General features: G+C 42.1%; 2 protein-coding genes across 6 annotated transcripts in view; one reads left to right on the top strand and one right to left on the bottom strand.

The window, feature by feature from the left end:
- Window positions 1–21,147, bottom strand: part of TASP1 (taspase 1) — a 469,517-nt gene that overhangs the window by 15,756 nt on the left and 432,614 nt on the right. The window lies entirely within an intron of this gene.
- Window positions 1–21,147, top strand: part of ISM1 (isthmin 1) — an 85,952-nt gene that overhangs the window by 56,735 nt on the left and 8,070 nt on the right. The window contains exons 2-3 of the mRNA XM_037129277.2: window positions 4,230–4,469; window positions 15,006–15,270. Coding sequence (XP_036985172.1) covers window positions 4,230–4,469; window positions 15,006–15,270 — 505 coding nt within the window. The remainder of the gene's footprint in view (window positions 1–4,229; window positions 4,470–15,005; window positions 15,271–21,147) is intronic.

Genomic DNA, 21,147 nt, shown 5'->3' with positions numbered 1-21,147 from the left:
TTGCCATTGTGAAGTTTACCATGATGATTCACTAAATGCCCTGTCAGTATGTCATCAGCTGGGGATTATGTCCCATTGCCAAGAACAGAGAACACAACTTTGAGTCACTTGAGTAAACATGCTTCTCCTTTTTTTATTGGTAGTCATAGTTAGAGTCAGAGTCACAACAAGGAACTTATAATGGTGCTACAGCACTGTCAAGATTAACATTAATATTGATGAAAATGGTAAAAGAGGTTCATAGTTCACCATTCAAGGACTTGTCTGGTGGCCCTACAATGCCATCAGGGACCTTTTGTCTTTCTATTAACCACCTTTAGAGTATAGCCTTCATCCTCATGCCCGCTGGCTGCCTCAATCAATTCAAGCTCCAGTATGCATATTTCAAGCAGTAGAAAGTGGAAAAGAGAAAGGCAAAATGCAAACTGCCTTTGACTCAGCAGCTTCCACTTATATCATATTGGACAGGATTGTGTCATGGGGTCACCTGTGGATGCTGAAAAATGTAATTTTAGCCAGGCACTCTGCCACCTAAGTCAAACACTGAGTAATAAAAAGGAGAATGCATTATTGGGTAGGCAATACTGTTGTCTAAGGCAAAATACTAGGCTGCACAAACATGGAGCCTATTTCATTATTATTGACATTTTATTATTATTTTATTCCTACTTTAGATAAGAATAAGCTGTAAAATAATGGAAAGACAAAAGCTGTACACAAAGATGGGGAACATCAGCAGTAGCTGGACAGTTTGGCCACTGGACATCACCTACTTCAGCACTTGAACAGTGCATGTGTAAAAGCCATATGATAGCTTTGGTTCTTCTGTTCTTTTTATTGGCAGTCACAGCTCTCAAATTAGAGTTGCAGAGAGAACATTGGTACTGGAGCTATAGCACTGTCACAGGTTAAAGATCAACTCAAAGACAGATTGTGGAACATTTTCCTAAACTGAGCAAACACCCTCATGTCACTTGAATTAAGGCAAAATTAATCCTTCCACACTTTGGAAAGAATAGTGACATTTTTTTAATTCTTAGACTTTCCTAAACTGTTGTCTTCAAGGGGGTTTGCTTTCCTGAGTAAAACACAAACTACTGAAGTCTTTACTTTGAGATCACCTGAGACTCTTCACTCTGCTAGTATAATTTAAGTAAGATGTTCAGTAAGTGAGCTTGATGAGACATAAATGGTGTTCATCAGTGAAGACCTGCAATGGTGCCTCAGTAAGGAAAATATGCAGTGTATCCTTAAGAAAGAATGAAAAGACCTTTTTCCTGTGTTGTTGGCATTGTCTTCCATCTCTTGCCCCAGATTTAAAATCTATATTATCAAAATAATGGCTACTCCAGAACCTTATTATCTATTGAATGAAGTTGAGTTTCATTTTATGTGAGCCCTAGTAAGACACCTTCCCCATCCTAGGACTTCCAGTTTCTGCAAGTTTGGGGCATGCCACGGCAAGGAGCCATGGTTTCTAGATAACTATGTTTAGGTAGAGTTGCAAGAGTAATTCAGATATTCAGAGATTGTGATTACAATTTCTTTATTACCTCCCCTCTCCCAAATCCTTTACAAACACTGAGCTAGGGCAAGGGTGCTATGGGCAGGGAATGGGAAGGAATGGAGAAAGATGGAGAAAGGCCACAATTACATGCCTAACTCAAGCCAAAACATACTTTAACCTGTCTATTCCCAGCAGAGGCACTTGTGGCCTGAACTGTCCAGCCAATCACCTAACTCTATAGTTCTCTTTTCATGTGTAGATACAACCCAACCTGAGTTATCTTGACTATCCCGCTACAAAGGTGCAGAACTCTCCATATAATCTGCTCTGTTTTATATGGGGGTCATTGAACCACAGAGACATTGAAGGAGTTTTTTTTTTCTTGGACTGTGGCTGAGCCAGGATCACTCTGTGGTGGAGTATCTCCTACCAGGAAAAATTCCAGAGCCTGATCAAGAAACCAATCAGCAGTGACTCTTGTTTTTTCAGCCATCTAAGCAAAATGCCAAATAGCAGCAAAAATAGATTTCTTATCTCTTCTTCTAAAATATGTTTTGGTAGGAGAAAAAGTACTTCATCACAGGGAAAAAGATAGAGAGCTTCCTTTTTAACACAATTAAGGAGTAACTTCCAGTTGCTACAATGAAGTTAAGGCTGAGTTTGCAGGGAATCCCTCAAGCAATTGGCAAGCGAATCCTGGGCCCTTCAGAAACTCATATGCCCAAATCCTGTGCAAAAAAAATTTTCCTTGAGAATCAACTGGTCTCACTAACACTGTTGGGGAAGTTTTACGTTTGGGGATCCAGGGAGAAAAGCAAGGGAATGATTGCATTTAGTTATCTCTTCTTGGGCTGTGATAGAGAGGCCTCATGTTGAGGAAAGACATATTATGTGCCCTCTTTTTCTCTCCATGCACTGGACCCAATTTCAGCACAATACGCTTGGCCTCCAATGAGTTGATCAGTGCCAGGAGACAAAAACCAGGGCAGAGAGATGGGTGGAAAGGTGAATGAAGACACTCCCTCAGCCACATCTCCTGAGCAAAAAGAGAGGGCAAGCAAAAACATGCTGAGAGCACCCAGCAAACCCTGCGCAACTTCATGTTTCAAAGAGGAGACCACAGACATATTGTCTATCCCAGTCCTCTTCTTGGCCTCTCAGATCATCCACAAAGCTGATATCTGTTTAAAGAACAATCCATTTTCTCACCTTAGCTCTCTCAGAATATATTTATATGCTGCACAAGTTTAATCCCCAGGCCATTCTTGACTTTGGGGACTCAGAGTCAGAAGTGTTTTGATACCAGATGTAACCCTTTGGCTGGGTCAGAAGCACTGTGGGGGGGTGGGGGCAGGGAGTGTGTGTGGAGACAGTGTGCTGGAATATATACTCCAAACCCCAAAACATGCCCAAGAATAACAAGAACATTAACCACTGACCCAAGGGCTGGTGAAATTCTATCTCCACATCTCTCTCCACCAGTAAACATGAAAATGCCATCTCTGAAGGGATGGAGGAAGCATCCAACGAAAAGTCCAAAGAGAATGCAAGAATAGGGGCTGGTTTGGGGAAGAAGTCCAGCAATTTCTACACTCCTCAATCACTGGGAAACTTTCCCCAAGTGACAACTAAATAGAGACATTTTTCACTAGCTGGGTAAAACAACAGACTTGCACTTTTCAGAATAAAGGCATTGCATTTTTAGAATGCCTTTGTGTCACTTTTTTCCAGCTAGCTTCCTCTCTTCATCTTCAATTCATGCTGTTCTTCCCTCCTTCACTACACACCAGCTTTGCTGTCCTTCTTTCTGTTCCTCAAATGAGCCACACTCATCCCCACCTCAGGACTGCCTTACTCATAATTTTTGCTGCTAGGTGTTCTCCCCACAGATCTTTGCAGGGTGCCTTCTTCTCTTGTTCAAGTCTCGTGCCAGATGTCACTTTCTCAGAGACATTTCCCCAGGTATTTAATGGTGTCCCCAGTTGCTCTCTATTATTTTCTTCTTTCTTTTCTTTTCAGCAATCACCACTCTCTGATCTAATTTTATTTATTTATTCATATATTTATATGGATACACCAAGAGAATAGGGTCCATGTCTGTCTTGTTTATGGCTGTATCTCCTGTGCCTATAGGTGGTTGGTATTTGTTTATTGGAAGGAAGGAAAGAAGGAAGGAAGGAAGGAAGGAAGGAAGGAAGGAAGGAAGGAAGGAAGGAAGGAAGGAAGGAAGGAAGGAAAGAGAGATAAATGAATGGATATAATCAATTATTTAAATCAAGTATTATATTATATTTGGTAAGATCTTTTGTTCCATGACCCACACCAAAGAAACAAATCCGGGACTATAGGGCTATAACTATTAAAGCAAGAGTGATTAATCAGTTGAACCTGTGAAAAGGAAAATATAATTTGATTCTAATTCTAAAAGAGCCCCTACTGTCCTTCATAATAGTACTTTTGTGTTGGTATGTTTGATGTTTAGTAAATAGCCCATAACTCATTTACCCTCAGAAAATTCCCAAGTAGCAGACTAGAATAAGTTTCCTGATGCTTTGGCTTATTGAAAATGGAGAATTAAACCATGGGGGAATGAAAATGAGTTGGGAATACTATCCTGCAAGAAGCCACTGCAGTTCTTCTTGCTCCCGAATTGAATAGACTATTAAGAGTGGTATTTTTAAATCATGCCCTATTTATTTGTTCATTCACTTATTTGTTTTAGAATAACCTCAATGTGGAAAGTGATTCTACATCAGAAAGCAGCTCTCCTTTCTCCAAAGAAGTACCAGGGGAGCATCTGGACCACCAGGCTGCACACCAACCTCTCCCCAGACAGAGATTCCAGCAAGAGGCTGGGCACCCTTCATTGCAAAGAGATGGTCCAAAATCTTTTCTCCTTGATCTACCAAACTTTCCAGATCTTTCCAAAGCAGATATCAATGGGCAGAATCCAAACATCCAGGTAAGGCTTAGCAGCTGAAAGGTGAAAGAAAATGAAACAGTCCATCTCTTTGTTTCCTGATCTGATTTCAAAGCAGCTACTGCCTTTCCTCCCCTTTCTTTGTAACCCCTTAATGAGTCCTGCTTTTGACCATGTCACCTCTCTAAGAACAGTGTTGTATTTTATCTATGGAACACCCTTGATTGGGAGATTCACCATTATTTGATAAACCACTAAAAAGATAATACATTGCTAATGAAAGTATGACATGATGTTAAATACGTTCTGATAAATCAGAGACATTGAAATGTAAAAACAAAACAAAAAATAATGATACACCCTGAAATTGATAAAACATGGAAGCTATGGGAAAGGGCCAATCTAGCGTGTGAGTAGATGAAGCAAATCATAGCATGATTTCACAGGTGCTCATGAAGCCAGTCTCCCCCATATGCTGCCTTAGCGTGCCCTGGTACCGGAAATCCCTTCAGGAGGTAACAACACTTTAATTGCTCTAAAGTTTAAATAACCAATAAAAAATGTCTTTGACAAGAGGAAGAGAGGTGATGACAGAAGCTCCTAAGGGGGAGAGACGAACATACACCGCAAGATGGAGTGGGATAAATCTTCAGGAAATAGAAGGTTATGCAAAGTGGGGCCTGAGATTGAAAATGGCGTTACTCATCTACACTGAAATAGCACAGTAGACCTTACAAAGCAAATGTTCATCTGATTTGACTCTCCCAACAACCTTATAAAGCACAGGTCATTTTCCCAATATTATCAATAATGTGATTAGTACTCAGGAAGTTACTATTGGTGTGCCCAAGGTCACACGACTAGTAAACAGTATTTGGGGACTCAAATCCAAGCTCTCCAGTGCCTAGGAATACTCATCCCACCAATTCATGTTTCAGAGACAAACACCTAATTTTGGATTTTGCTTAGATTTTCCTCTGTTTTTTCCCAGAGATGGCCCCATGATAACTGAGAGAGGGTCCTTTACCTGGGCAACCTAGTCCCTGTGCAGCTCCTGTTCTCTTTGCCTGCTTCCATACTTTCCAGCATTGTTCTTGATTCTTTTTATTCCAGGAAGGTTAGCTTTTCCTTATTCTTCCTCTCTGCATCAAATTACAATTAGTTTACATGGCAGAAACTTCCTGAACCTGACCCCAGAGCAATTGATCCTTAATTAAGTTAACTGTCTCTCTCTCAAAACTGACACTCTGGGCATGACACCAGTTTAGATCAGGTTTCCTTGGCTAGAGTTGTTTTGCTTATAACAGTAGTGTCCTGGTGGCTAACAAATGTCACTGGGAATACACCCACATAGGCCAACCCCTACTTTGTGTAAAACTCTGTATTAGGCCCTGGGAATATTAAGAAATGTAAGGCCTTTTTCCTCCAGAAGATGACATAGGTGTAAAAATCCAAGCTACCACCACCAACTGTGCCTGAAGGATTGTGGAGATAGAGGAGGAAAAATTATGCTCCATGGTGGGCAGATTGAATGGACGGGAAAATGTAAGGCAGGACAGTCAGTGTTGATAGTACAGAAGTAAAAAAATGTTTTGGAGGTCACTCTTTGACAACCCTTGTACAGAAATTGTTGCATGCCCCAATTAATGTCTGATGAGTCTTGTATGTTTTAACCCATAATTGGAAAAACAGGTTTTTTGCTCCCCTGTCCTCTCTCCAGGAACTGACCTACATGGCTCTCTGATAAAGAACAAAAATCTACTTGGCAAAAACAAAAAACAAAAAACAAAAAAAACACATGGACATCTCCTTACTGTTGTTCAACATCACTGCCCATTGTGCCTTCATCTATAGGAAGCAATTTTTTTTTGTCTATAGATTTTATGGGACCAGGGCCAAACTGCCCTCACCCCCAAGGTGCTTAGGCCATGCCTGGAAAAATTTTAGGCTTGCTTTGGCTCACTTTTTTCCCAAAGGTGGGAAATGTCAGGCAGGGGCTTAATACTGAGGACTGAACTATTGGTGTAATAGATTTAAAAATCACTAAAGTAAAGTTACACAAATATGCATGGATGCAGAGGAATGTAAGGCTCCTGGGAGTGCCTCCCCTCCCTGAGATGTTACTTGAGTTCATGGGGCTTCACCTAAAAACCAAATTTCTCAGGATACCCTTTCCCTCCCCAGATAAATTCATCTGTCATGAAATCCTCATACTTTATCTAGACACCACTGGGACCCTTTTAAAATGTTACCTAAATGTTAGGGAAGAGCAGAGGTGCAAAGGCAGTTGGGATCCACGGAGCTGAGAACCCACATTACTTGCCAAAACCAAGAAACAGGCAACCGTGAGAGCTAAGCCTCTGCAGCACACATGGTGGAGCTGAGCATAATCTCAGGAGAGCAGTCACGTGGCAATTCATTTTTCATCATAGTAAGCTGTGTTGTTTAGCCAGATGGGAGGTAAAGAAAGATTCAGAGCAGTTTCACCAAGCTTCCTGAAGGCCAACGGAGCTGTTGGGCCTTATAGGTGTGGAGAAGACTAGAGTGAGACAAGGAAGTGGATAATTAAATGGAGAGTGAGTTATGGGAAGGCCACACATGGTTCTCTCTGGCAAAGCCTCTTGGACTTTTATCAAATGCAGCTTCCCCATGTGCCATTACAAAGGTGCCAATATAGCACAAGTGGAAATTATTCGCCCTCTTCCTGAGACCCCCAAGCCACCTGTTCATATAGACCTGTAACAGGTAGAAAAAATCGGTGCTTTGTTTTCACTGTCTTACCCCCACCCCAGCACAGGAACAAGAAGCTCACCTCCAGGTTCTGCTTCAGAAAGAAATCCTTTGGAGCAGAGGGTTGGAAGAGGAACAGGGCCACACCCATGCTTTTGAGTTACCCTTTATACAGCAAAAATCACCATCACCCCCAAGAACATAGGTTTCCCCATAGCTTCAAATATCAGGGTTATTAGCAGAATGGCTTAGAAACCAATGCAACCCCAACCCAGATACCATTAAAGTAAAAGATCACAAAAGACGAGGCCAACACCGTCTTTTTGCACACTGCCAAGTCAGGTCAGTCCTTTTTCTTTGCACAATCCCTGTGTCTGTTAATCTTCTGCAGGAAGTACAGAGAGAGGGGTGAGGTGGTCTGTGTTTTATTGATCAAATGACCTGTTGGTCCTAAAGAAAAGAAACTCCAGCTGCATTTCTGGCCTTCTCTTTCTAGAAGACCACAAAAGGTTAATGTTGTTCACTCAGAAAGATGTTCAAAGAAAGAATGAAGCAGCTGCTACCCCTGGGAGCCCTAGCCCTAGGTCTGCATGTAAGTGTGTGTGCATGCACATACACATGGGCATGCACACATGTGCGCATGCACACACTCAGCTTTGTCTGCAGCAGCCCCATGCACCACTGCACTTGAGTAAACCAAGTTCCCTGGTGGTCTTTCCAAATATGAGGTGCTTCCTAAAAGGGGGTGATGGTCTCTGTGTTGGCAGCCCTCTTCCCTTCCTGTGAGCACTGTTCTTTTGTTGAAATCCACTGGATTGACACAGGCTGATTCAGCCAAGCAGACAGCCCTGCTGGTCACCGTGGTCCCCTGAAAGCATTTTCTCCCCCTGGGGAGCAGAGTGAAGACAGGTGAAGGGGCGCATCAGTCAGTTGGCTTCCGCCATCAGCGCCCCAGGCTTGTCTCCCCCCCTCCCCTGGCAACTTGCCCCTCACCCCCACCTATTTATCCCCTGACTGGAGCCGGGTAGCTGAACAGGAATTCGATATCCCTCTCACTGAAACACCCCCAACCCCTCCAGTGTCTGGAAGCGTTTCCCACGCCCCAGGGCTGGGGTCCACTATACCTCCTGCCAAACAGCCCACACCTTTCCAAAATGACAATGCTGAACCCAGGCAAGGGGCCACATCCCTCTTGGGCCTCTTGACTTTTAGGAAGGGAAATCTTTTTAAAAGCCCTGCTTTGTAGCTTTTTTTTTAACCCTCCTAAGCCAGGTGGCCTCTATCCCAAGTGGATCAGACTCTCTATTGTAAGGCTGGCTTCAGGCTGTGGAAGTGAGTGGGGGAAAAAAAACAGCAATGTGCAAAATAGAAAGAAATAGCCTCAAACTCCTGAACCCAATCTCCATATTAAATTTAAAACAATACTAGAAGTTGGGTTTTGTTTAAAATAAATAAATAAATCCTTAGGGAAAGAAAATAGATCCCCCCAGGACAAGTTAGACTTGAACTTTAATATCCTTGGCTGGGTTTTGGTCTGTAGCTGATGGTCAGATAGCAAAGACAAAAATCTCTAAAATAAACTCATTATTAGGCTTACTGCATCAATTCATTACCACAGTAGCTAGTCACAACCAACTATTTCTCTTTTCTGGATCAAGCTGAGATTAGTATTCATTTCAACTAATATACTTACTTCTTTTCTTCCACTGAGAGAGACTTAAAAATAATCATCTAGAGGCCTTTTTTATGCACAGCCCTATTTACATGGCCGTAGGCCTCTTGAGGACCACAAGATACAATCAAATGAGCTGGCCAGGGCTCTAAATGTCATACGTATGTGTTTCTACTTCTGATTTCCCTTTATCTTTTTTCTCTAATAAACTTTTGCAATGGCAGGTTTGGCTAAGTAACAATCAAGAAATTTCTGTGCCCAAGACCTAGGCCCACACACCCATGGGGACAAGCCTGTATTGTTCAGATTCTCGTTGGCTTCTGTGGCTTCATGCAGGTTACTTGACCTCTGTATGCCTCAGTTTCCTTGCCTGTAAAATCAAAATGATAATACTACCTATGAATATCTGTGTAGTATAATACTACATAGGAGTAGGGTTGTTACAAGGATTAAGTGAGATTACCATGGGAAGTGCTTAGCACAGGGCTATATGATGAGCTTTCCCCAAAAAATAGATGCTGATTGGTGATGACAATGTAATAAAGATGTCAGAGTAAATGTGTATAAAACAGTCAGAAATCAGAAAACTTACTTTTGAGATCAGATCTTTTGAGATCTTCCTTGCTGTTCACCTCAGAGAATTGAATTCCCCAAACCAGTCTCTGTGCCTAAAATTTAGGTCTAACTTCTGTAGAGTGAGCAACAATCTTTACACAAGCATGTTGCAAGTATCCAAGCATTAATGACAGTTAGCCAGGTTGGTCAGAGTTGTTTTTAGAGTATCAATGAGATTTAAGTTCTAGCCAAGATGGAGGCATAAGTAGAAACTCTTTACTTCCTTGCACAACCCAAAGGAGGATAACGACCAATCTAAAATCAATAAACAACCAGAAGTGCCAGGAAATCAAACTGCATGGAACTCTGACAACCAAGGAATTAAAGAAATAGTCAACCAGACCAACCAGACCAGTAAGGCAGACAGAGAGAACCCACGGCAAAGTGGAGGGTCTCTCAGGTGAGACTGGCTGCAATGACCTGCAGTGAGGCAATGTACTACACAGGCAGGGCTGACTGAATAGGAAACTGAGACTCAGAGCTGACTATGAACTACAACAGTAGAGAAAAATCCCAGTCTCACATGAGAGTTCATTGGAAAGTGGGGCTAGAGCCGAGAAAGTGAGCTGGATTGTTCCTTCTCTGACCCCTCCCCCACAGGCAGTGCTGCAGTGCAGCAAAGAGGGTTGCCCTGTCCTGGTGAATACCTAAGGCCCAGCCCCCTTATAACTTAACAGGTGCCCTGAGACAAAGAAATAGGGCCCAAATGAAAGAACAGAGCAAAACTTCAGAAAGAGAGCTATGTGATGAGATAGCCAACCTATCTGATGGAGAGTTCAAAGCCCTGGTAATCAAAATGCTCTCAGAACTGATTGAGCTTGGTCTCAAAATGAAAGAACAAATGAAGAATACCCAAAGTGAAATAAAGCAAAATATTCAAGGAACCAACGGTGACAGGAAGGAAACCAGTACTCAAATCAACAGTCTGGAACAAAAGGGAGAAATAAACATCCGACTGGAACAGAATGAAGACACAAAAATTCAAAAAAATGAAGAGACACTTAGGAACTGCATGGAATAACTGGGACAACCTGAAACATTCCAATATCTGAATTATAGGGGTTGCAGAAGGAGAAGAACAACAGCAAGAAATTGAAAACTTGTTTCAGCAAATAATGAAGGAAAACTTCCCCAATCTGGTGAAGGAAATAGACTTCCAGGAGGTCTAGGAAATTCAGAGAGTCCCAAAGAAAAGGGACCCAAAGAGAAACACACCAAGGCACACCATCATTAAGTTACCCAAGATTAAAAATAAAGAGAAAATCTTAGAAGCAGCAAGAGGAAAGGAGAGAGTTACCTACAAAGGAGTGCCCATAAGACCATCAGCTGATTTCTCAGAAGAAACCTTACAGGCAAGAAGGGGCTGGAAAGACATATTTGAAGTCATGAAAGGCAGCGACCTACATCCAAGATGACTCTATCCAGCAAAGCTATCATTTAGAATGGAAGGGCAGATAAAGTGCTTCCCAGATAAGGTCAAGTTAAAGGAGTTCATCATCACCAAGCCCTTGTTATATGAAATGTCAAAGGAATTAACCTAAGAAATTGAAGATAAAAAACTATGAACAGTAAAGTGACAGCGAGCTCACGACTATCAACAACTGAACCTAAAAAAAAAAAAGAAAGAAAGAAAAGAAAGCAAAAACTAAGCAAACCAGAACAGAAACAGAATCAGAGAAATGAACATCACATGGAGAGTTTTCAGTGGGGAGGTAGAGGGGAGGAATAAGGGAGAAAGGTACAGGGAATAAGAAGCATAATTGGTAGGCATAAAATAGACACAGAGAGATCAAGAATGGTATAGGAAACAGATAATTCAAAGAACTTGTATGTACAACCCATGGACATGAACTAAGGGGGAAGAATGCTGGAGGGTGGGAATGTGCAGGGCAGAGTGGGTATAAAAGTGGAAAAATTGGGAAAACTGTAAAAGCATAATCAATAAAATATACTTAAGAAAAAAAAGAGCATTAGCGAGTCTGCAAGGGAGGTATTATGTATCACCCTGGTTCATTTTTTCTTCTTTCTGTAGCTCGCAGTTGTCAAGGAAGGCAGGTAGGTACTCTGGGGCCCAATTCTTCACTGGAGACTCTCTTCCTGTCCCTGGATGCTCTGTTTTTCTGAGGAATCCATTCACCTCTTAGGGCTTATTTTACTGTCGGGGAAATACCGTTTCATGCCCACCTAGTCACCAAGCTCTCAAGGCTTACAGGACCAAGAAGCTAGAAGATTCTAGAAGATTCTTCTGAGTTCAAAAGGTCAAAGCTTTTGTATTTTGTACTTTATTTTCAGTGAGACTGATAATTGTGTTAGTTTTCCTATAGAAAGTGATTATCAGAGAAGGTATAAAGAATTTGTTTCTAATAACTGTTTTAACTATCAAGAGGAAGAAAGAAATTGATGACATTGCATAGGATCCTCATTTCCTGGTTTTGGACAGAATTCCCCGAATTGGCACTGATTTTGAACTTTGTTTCTTGAAGCTGATGAGACTCTGCCAGAAGTTGGACTTGGATAGTTTTAAAGTGTTTTCTTTCTTTTATTGTCTTGATTCATGGTGTGGAAAAGTCTAGAAGAAACAAATATACTAACACACTTCAATTATGTGCATTAAGGAAAAGGAAGGATGGTAAAATCTAGAGTCTTTATCAGCTCGGAAATCTGCTGTGCTCACTCCCACACCTTAAGCTCATCACATCAATTATTGTTCAAGACATTTTTATAAAAGGACTCTTTGATGCTGAAGAACACGTAAGCAGAATGAGAGCAATAGGAAACATAAAACTAATCCCCATCATTTGAGAAGTCATTGATCATGCTCATTAAGTCTTTTTAATTGTACACCTATGAAATTTCAGGTTCAAGATTAGATTTCTTCTCGATATTAGTATGAGGTTTCCACATTAACTGTCGGGAAAGGTGGGTCCTAAGGTTTGTGGGAGGGGGGTTGTTTGTTTTTTTGTTTTTAATTCAGTTAAGGCAGTGGCTAGAAATTAAAAGGGAAAAAAGAAACCTCTAAACTGTTGAGATTTAGTCATCGATATAGTTCTTGGAGTAAATTCGTATTTTGCTACTCATTGCCTGGCCAGGCAACAGATCTATTTTGTTTGGATCTGAGAACTAGTTTGGAAGAAAAAGAATTATATTGACGGTAATAGCTTAAAACATAAAATTGTTTTTATTCCCAGCTTGGAGAAATTGCAGGGCACGTTTTGTTTAGGCAATCCTTTTGACTCCACTCTGAATACAAATGGAATACCAAAACCGTTGGGCATGTTCCCCCTTATCTCCTACCCAGAGACTGATTTCATTACCATAATTGCAGGCTTGCCTGGCTCTTGGCAGCTTTTCCCCTCCAAGACCCTTAACAGCCTTGCAGAGGATTGTTGAGGCTCAGTTGTTCTGTCTGCAGGCACTGGGGGACGGGACTGCAGAAGAGAAAGGTTTTGTCTCCAAAGGCTCAGCAGTGCTCTGTCACTACCCAGCAGTGCACTCCTTCTGCACTTGCCCTTTCCATGGTTGTGGGTGGGTCCCAGTCATTGTCTACTTCCCAGCAATTATCCATTCTAGCAAACAGCTATGACACAAGATATAAGAAAAAGACATTTTCTTCTTCCTTTTTTTTCTTTTTTGAAAAATTACTAAAAGTTTCATAACTATTTATAAATATGCAAGAGATGCTTACAAGAATAGGGTAATGGTAGCATGGGATAAATCCAATGGTGCCCTTCTAGGCATCCCACACCAGAGGAAAGATGCACTTGACCTGCCACAGCCCGAGTATACTCTGGTATTGAAGGCCACACACTTGACCTGTGTTTGGACATCATAAGGCTGCAACCCACTATCAGCTGGGAAACTTCCTCTAAATGTCAAAATGAGTAGAATTCTAACTTTGCCATCCCTAACACAAAAAGAAGAGGCTGTTTGTCTCAGGATGGGCACACCCTGATACAGTTTGGCAGAGCATCCCAGCAACTCTCTCAGATGTTGGGTTAGGGCAAAGCTAGAAATCCATCTGCCCAGTACATCTTGCGCTGATTACTTGGAGCACGTGTTTCTGATTCATTTTCACATAACTCATCCAGGGGGTGTTGCAAGAGCTATGTGATGGCCAAAGGAACCCAATGAGTTTTTATTATATTTTTTAAACAAGTTTCTCTACGTTGATTGTCTCTCAGAGCCAAGAAGCTGAATTCTTCCAGCCCCATGCTTTCCAAATTAGGCTCAGTAAATCCAAGAGCAAGCTCTGACCTTGGCTCTGGAACTATCTGTTTTGAACCTGAGGGGTGGTTGAGGGGTATACATGCTGGGTCTGAACTATGGGATGAGTGAAAATCACAGCTGTGAAAGCCTGGACCTTGAGGACCTTGTGTTCACATCTCTATCCAACCTGTGGTATCCAGCCTCCCTGGCATCTGTGGCCTCTTTGCTCCCTCAGTTGTGCGAGGGGACAATACCTCTGTTACTTTCTTATTGAGGGGCAGCGTGGCAAACTTGGTAAAAGTGTGGGCTCTGGAGCTAGACTACCCATGTCTGACAGTTACTAGCTGTGTGACTTTAGGAATGTTGTTAATTTCTCTGTTAGCCAGTTTTCTCTCTATAAAATGCTACCTGTTGCTGTCCGACAACCATCCCAAAACTCAATAGCTTAAAGAAACTGTGGGATTGCTTGTGGTCCCTGTAGGTCAGGAATTTGAGCAAGACTCAGCTGGCAGAACTCGTCTCTGCACCACATGATAGCAGCTGAGATGACCCAACTAGGCTGAGGATCCGAGATGGCCCCACTGATATGACTGGGACTGTGGAGCTGGCCAGTAGCTAGGGAGCCTTGGTTTCCCTCTCTGTAGTCTCCTTCTTCATGTGGTCTCTATGTGAACAGTAGTCTAGGCTGGGCTTCCTCACATAATGGTAGGAATATTCCAAGAGAATGAAACTGGAAGCTGCAAGACATCATAAGATTTGTCACATTGTAACTCTTACCACAGTCTACTAGGCAAAGTGTGTCACAAAGCCAGCCCAGATAGAAAGGGAGAAGTAAACTTAACCTCTTCATGAGAGGTGTGGCACTCACATACAAGAATGGGAGGAAGTGCCAGGGCCATCTTTGTAGATCGTCAATCACAGGGGCCAGTCGCCCAACCTTATAAAATTATTCTGAGGATTAAGTAAGTTAATATATGGAAGAGCATTTAGAACAGTGCCTGGTACAGGGTTAGTACTCAATAAGTGTTCAGTTTTATTACAATTATTCTTGTGTCACTTCAGGAACATTTACAGTACATGTTTATCCTTGAATTAAAGACTTCCTAGCAATACAATCATCAGTAAATCAGTGACCGTAGTAATGAAGTGTCTCCTTCTACTGCAAGGCCCAGGTACATCATTCTCTCTAGTCATAGGGTTCATTTCAGCCATTCCTGGATGTTTTCCATTCTGTATCACCAAGGAGTCTCAGCTATCCTTCACAAGTGACACACCAATCATTTGCCTCCACTCTCTTAGACTATCTTCCAAGGGTCACCCACCTCATTGACCCTGGCCTATTCTGAATTCTTCAGGTCACCATAGAGGTGGTGGACGGTCCTGATACTGAAGCAGATAAAGATCAGCATCCGGAGAATAAGCCCAGCTGGTCAGTCCCATCCCCTGACTGGCGGGCCTGGTGGCAGAGGTCCTTGTCCTTGTCAAGGGCCAACAGCGGGGACCAGGACTACAAATACGACAGTACCTCAGATGACAGCAACTTCCTCAACCCCCTTCGGGGATGGGACCGTCCGGCCCCAGGCCACCGCACTTTTGAAACCAAAGAGCAGCCAGAATATGGTGAGTTTACCACCCAGTAATATAAAATGGTGGGGACAATAAATGAGGATAATGAGGACATGGAGCCAAGCAAAACCCAGTTTACAGTATGTGGCTTTTGGTCTTCTATGAGGCGTACCTCATAAAGACTCTCTTCCACCAAAGCCCCAAGGAGGCACCAGCAGCCACATTTTTCTGGAAAGACTATAATTTTAAAATCACACCAATTATCCTAGGGGAGAATTTTTCTTTAGTTAGGGGTCTTTGAGGTCCTGCCTTTTTCAAAAAAAATATTTTATTTCTAAAAGAAGAAATCATCAAATCAACTTCCTTCTGTATTTAACTGTAAAGATGCATATTGAAAATTCAATTAAGTAAAAGAGATGTGTCCAGCTGCTTCCTTTGACCAGGCCACTGTGTTTTGTTTGACATTGGCAGTGGTGTGGCCCTTGGGAATCCACATGAATATGTGCTTCACAGGTTGTCCAAGTAAAGCCTCCCCACCAATAAATTTTAAGAACCCAAGTTAGGACTTCTAGTGTCTCATTTTTTAGAGTAAGACAGGTGAGATTTTTTTTTAAAAACTTTAAAATTTAGTAATTTAAATAACAAAAGTTCATTTTTCAACTGAGATGAGAGATAGAATAGGGGGAACTCAGCTCTACTCAGTCATTCAAGTCCCAGGTTCCTTCCGTCTTGGCACTCCACCAACTGTTAGGGCCTGGGAGTTATCCACTGGATGCTCTATATCCAGCTCAGCCAAGAAGATAGGTGCAACCTAAAAAAGGTTCACATGCTCTTAACCCCCTCAGCTTGGAGATAACACATCACATCTGCTCAAATTTAAGTACCTGATCTTATAGCCCCACATAGCTGCAAGACAGACTGGGAAATGCAGCCTTCATGGGGAATCAGACAGTGTTATTTGTGCTATAGAATGGTTGCTGTCTTTCAAATGCACCCATCATTGTGGTGTCCTGTGGCTTCACCATCAGCAGACTTACAGCAAGCACCGTATGACAGGGATGATTTGTCATGCACTCTCATCCTTACATGTTTTTCAGCAGACAGACCAGTTGTACATTGGAGAGTTATTTCTGTCCAATAATATATGATTCTAAGCAACTTCCAAAACAGCAAAATAACTTTTTTCAGCTTCATCATTTAGTTATTCAACAGACATTTATTAAGAGCATATCTTGTGTTCATCATTATATTAGGTGCTGTGAATCCAAAAATGAGTAAGATGCAGTCGTTACCTAGAGAGAATCTCACCTATCTGTGGACAAGGGGAGAAAAATTAACTAATAGAGCAAAATAGTGCCCTGGTGAAGATACACATCAAATTCTAGGGGAGCAGAAAGAGCTCTCCCAAACTTCTTCCAGCTAGGAGACTCATGAAACCTTCCCTCTTTTCAGAGGAAGTCCAATTTATCTGTTTTCCAGGAGGACAGAATACAAATAGTGGCCAACATACATATAGCACATAACATGCACCAGTCCTTCTTCATGTTCATTTAATCAGCTCTATGAGTCAGATACCCCATTTTACAGATAAAGAATCTGAAACCTGGAAAAAATTAAGCAACTTGAACTCAAGGTTTTATCTCAGTCCATCTAAAGTCTGTCCTTTTAATCACTATGTTACTTTTCCTCTTTGGGGGAAAAGATAGCACATCCTTTAGGAGAGCAGAGTAGATCTAGAAATGGTCACTTAGATTGGAAGATAGGAATGGAAGGAAAAGTCTAGTGCTGTTGAACATAGAAAGAATAACACACAGGATCCCTGGGTGCCAGCCTGACAGTACACAGCTTTGTGGCTTAACCTGTTTGCCCAGCTCACACAAAACATTGTTCCTATAAGTGGAACTTAGACTCTAGCATTTGAATCCCTTTGTTGCAGGTTTAAAAAATGCCAATCCAACCCCCTCCCTCTATTGTAAGGTCCTCAAAGTGTGGTCCCCAAACTATCTACATCAACATCACCTGGAACCATGATTTAAAAAAAAAAAACAAAAAACACTGATTTTCAGTCTCCCAGTTCTCAGACCTATTGAGTCAAACATTCTGGGTGTGGGTCCCCCAAATCTATGTTTGAAAAAATTTCCAGGGCCTCTGGTACATTGAGCACTAGTGCTCAAGATCGATGGTTCTCAGCCTCACTTGCTCATTATGCTCACCTGGCAATTTTAAAAAAACCCCAACACCCAAGTTCTCTCCAGACCAGCAATTTGAAATCCCTTGAGGTGGAGCCCAGGCATCTGTGTTTTTTAAAGATTCATGGGTGACTCCAATGTGCAGCTCAGGATGAGGGCCATTGCTGCCCTTCTACTGAACCAGATGTCCATCGGTGAGACCTGGAATCCATCTGCTTACTTCTTTGTCTCTTTTTTCAACCAAGGTTATCAGGTGATCCTTATGCTCACTGAAGTGTGAAGACCAACATTAGAAACAACTCTTTCACCTAAAGATTTTACAGAGTACCCTCTGCTGAATTAATGAGTATTAAGAACATCTTCCATTTCAATCTTGAGGATAGAATTTGCTTCTCCTGGAGCACCTATGGGGCTGCCTCAGCCATCCTCAACCCAACTTTCTGGGGCTATGATACCTGTAGAGTGCCTTGCATCTTACAGCATCACTGCACCTTTCAAGTCTCTCTTGGTAACTTCCTCCTTGTTAGGTTAGATACAGGACTGCTACTTTATGAAGAAAAATATGTCCCTTACAATCCTTATAAAGCAGTGTTTTTCAGACTTTAATGTGCACACAAACTGGGGGGGTGGTCTTGTTAAAATGCAGCTTCTGATGTAGTAGATATAGGAAGAGGGCTGGGACCAAAGTGAGGCTCACATTGCTGGTCCTTGGACCATACTCGGAGTACCAAGGCTCTCAGCATGTCATAGATGCTCAGCATTATTTGCAAAATGATTGAAGTATTGCATGTGAGGCTGGCTCACCAGGAGCATGTAATTTTTAGAACTCCATACAACTTTGGATGGGCTGAGTCCTCTTGTATTTCAATCAACGAGAACCTATAGTGCAATTTCTAAGTATTTATCTCTAGATTGAATGCTGTGGAGGATACAGGGAGTGAATATACTGCCCAGAAAGGTGAGGTCCATGCAATGACAAAGCAGTGCTCTCACTGTACCCAAGTGCCTGCTGCCTTTTCTGAGCTGGGCTAAAATTGACATAAGAACTGGTCTTGTGAAGGTTGTTGATCTCAGATTTCTGAAGGCAGGATTTTTAATAAGAATTTTAATGTCTGTGGCTAAAGAGTATGTCAAAAGATTCTAGGTGAAATAAATAAAATAGAATGGAATCTTGAGAATGAATTATTAAATACTCAACAGAAGTTAGTTAGACCTAGTTTGTGATTGTGGAAACCTGAATTAGCTCAACTTTGGACTTCATGTGTTTGAGAGACTGCACTTTAAATACCTTCTGTGTAGAGACTGAAGGTATCACCCAGGGCAGAGAACGAGTTCAAATAAATGTTTTTCTTTCAAATAGTAATATGCAATTCTTAAAGTTGTTCAGAACAACATGAATAATAAAATTAATGGTAACTGCTTATTGTAACCTAGGTTGGGACTCAGTTCTTTGCAGTTCTCTAAGTGGTCATGGTCTCATTTTAATAGAAGATTTCAGTGGTTTTTTTGGTGAGGATTTTTCTTTGTAGTGTTAAATTATGGCCACATAAGTGAGTGTCTTACAGAAAGGAGGCCAACCTGGGCCAGAATCAAAGTTGCTAGAACACCAGAATATATAACGGGAGACAGCAGGAGCAGGCAGACCTCAGATCTAATACCAACTCTACCCAGTTTGAGCTATGTGGCCTCAGGTAGATACCTTAACCTCTCTAAGCCTCAATTACCTTATCAAAAAAAGGAGGCTGTTTCCACCTACCTTGCAAGCTTATAATAGGAGTTAAATCAGTATGTTAGAGCAGCTGGTTAAAGCAGGTCCTCAATAATTGGTAGCCACTATCACCGAGAATTAGTAGTGGAGGTTTGCCAGGAGCCACATCAAGACCCAAGTCACTTCAATTGCCCAAACAGAAATTACTGGCCCACAGAAATCTAGTGCCTTGAAACAGTATAATAACTACTTTAAAATTTCAAATGACATCCTAGAAACCCAGCCCTGAACTATGCATTGTTTTCTTCCTTTTCCAAGCAGTTTGATGTCATAGATGGGGGCTGTCAAATCACAGGGACTGTGTTTTACCTTCATTGTCCTCTTTGCAATTACTGCTGCTCACATCCAGTTTCTGCTCTGAGTGATGCTCCCTGGTAGGTGAGCAAATAAGGATGAGTTTGTTTGATTATAGCAAAAATGAATGCTGCCTTCAAAGCTTTGTTCCACAGTCAGAAAATTCCTTCTGTACTTTGAGCACATTAAACAAATAGAAGTCCCCAAGAAGAGTCTTTTTTGGAACATTCACCCAGGACAGTATGCTACGCAGGCCTTAGAGTGGTGAGCTGACATACATAATCCTAGGAGGTGGTTTCATTCCATTGCTAGCTCAGTAGAAATAACCAAATACCTAGCTATATAATTGTTCTGTGCCTAACTCTCAGGGACTCATATTAAAATAAGTTTGGAAAATAAATGGCTTTGTGAGCACCTAATATAAAAACATGAAGAACCCACATACTAGGATGAGAAATTATTCACGGTTCCGGAGTCTGCTAACCATGGAGAGCTTATCTTAGGGGAAATGCTACAGTGTATTTATAACAGTTACCACTTGTTGCTTAAGAAACAAACCCCCAAAATTCAGTGGCTTAAAAGAACAATATGTTTTCTCTCAACAGTTTTCAGATTGTCTAAACTGTTCTTTTCTGGGCTAGTTTTGCTGGGGCTGGAGGTCTAGGGTGGCTTCACTCACAGTGGTGGGATGACTGCTGGACAGCTGGGGTGCTGAGGTGGCTGGAGCTTCTCTCCACCTGGCTCCTTACCCTCCAGAATACTGGCCTCAGGCTCTTCACATGGTAGTGGAAGAGTTCCTTACAGCAAGAGGGCAAGGCCTAATACAGGAGCGCTTTTTCGGCCTCTGCTTGCATCACATTTGCTATTTTCCCATTGGCCAAAGTGAGTTAGGTGGCCCAGGCTACGGTCAGTGGGAGAGGAGAGTAACCAAAAGAGAGAGGAATTATGGAAGTCATTTTTCACCTAATCTGACACAGCACTGGCATCCCATAATTTTGATCCAAGATACAAAAACAATAAATTACCTAATGCAGAGATTCCAGTGTAAGCCTCATGGTAACTTTAATGCTAATATCTCAAAGCTCAAGATAATACTGTTTTCCATATTACTACGACATTGAAGGAAGGTTGCAAGAGATTTTTTTTGATGGTTGGGCCTCTGTTGCTTCTGCTGAGTCAAGCAGGAGCACCTTGGCATCAGTGGACCGTGTCCTGTGCCTGTACCCACAACACAGGTGCCGTGGACTCCGCCTATGTGATTCAATAAGCTTTTTCTGACTGGCCAACTTCCCCCTTTCTATGACTCTAAAGCCATTATCATCTTTACTTATGACTCAGTAGTGTTGTCACTGCCTTTAACAAACCTGGCCTCACCAGTGCACGTAGGATGTGGTAGAATGTGGTCATGTGCACATGTAACCTGCCACACCCAGATGCTCCCGCTGACAAGAATGAGATCGTGTGGTTGTTCCAGGCACCCTCTGGTGTTCCTGGTGAAGTTAGCAAGAGATGCTGGACTCCAAAGTCTTGGAGGGAGCAGCAGTGGGCCCTGCCTCAGTGGTTTGTTCTTCAGAGGCCTCATATCTCTCCAGTTCTACTGTGTTCATGCCTAGGAAGGGCTGAGAGCTCTGAGGGAGGCTAACTAAGGCTGGGGATGCATGCCCAGCTCCCTCACATGCA

This window comes from Artibeus jamaicensis, unplaced genomic scaffold, assembly GCF_021234435.1.
Source record: "Artibeus jamaicensis isolate MK-2021 breed Jamaican fruit bat unplaced genomic scaffold, CSHL_Jam_final contig_685, whole genome shotgun sequence".
Classification (NCBI taxonomy): domain Eukaryota; kingdom Metazoa; phylum Chordata; class Mammalia; order Chiroptera; family Phyllostomidae; genus Artibeus; species Artibeus jamaicensis.
This window is presented reverse-complemented; position numbering and strand designations above follow the sequence as displayed.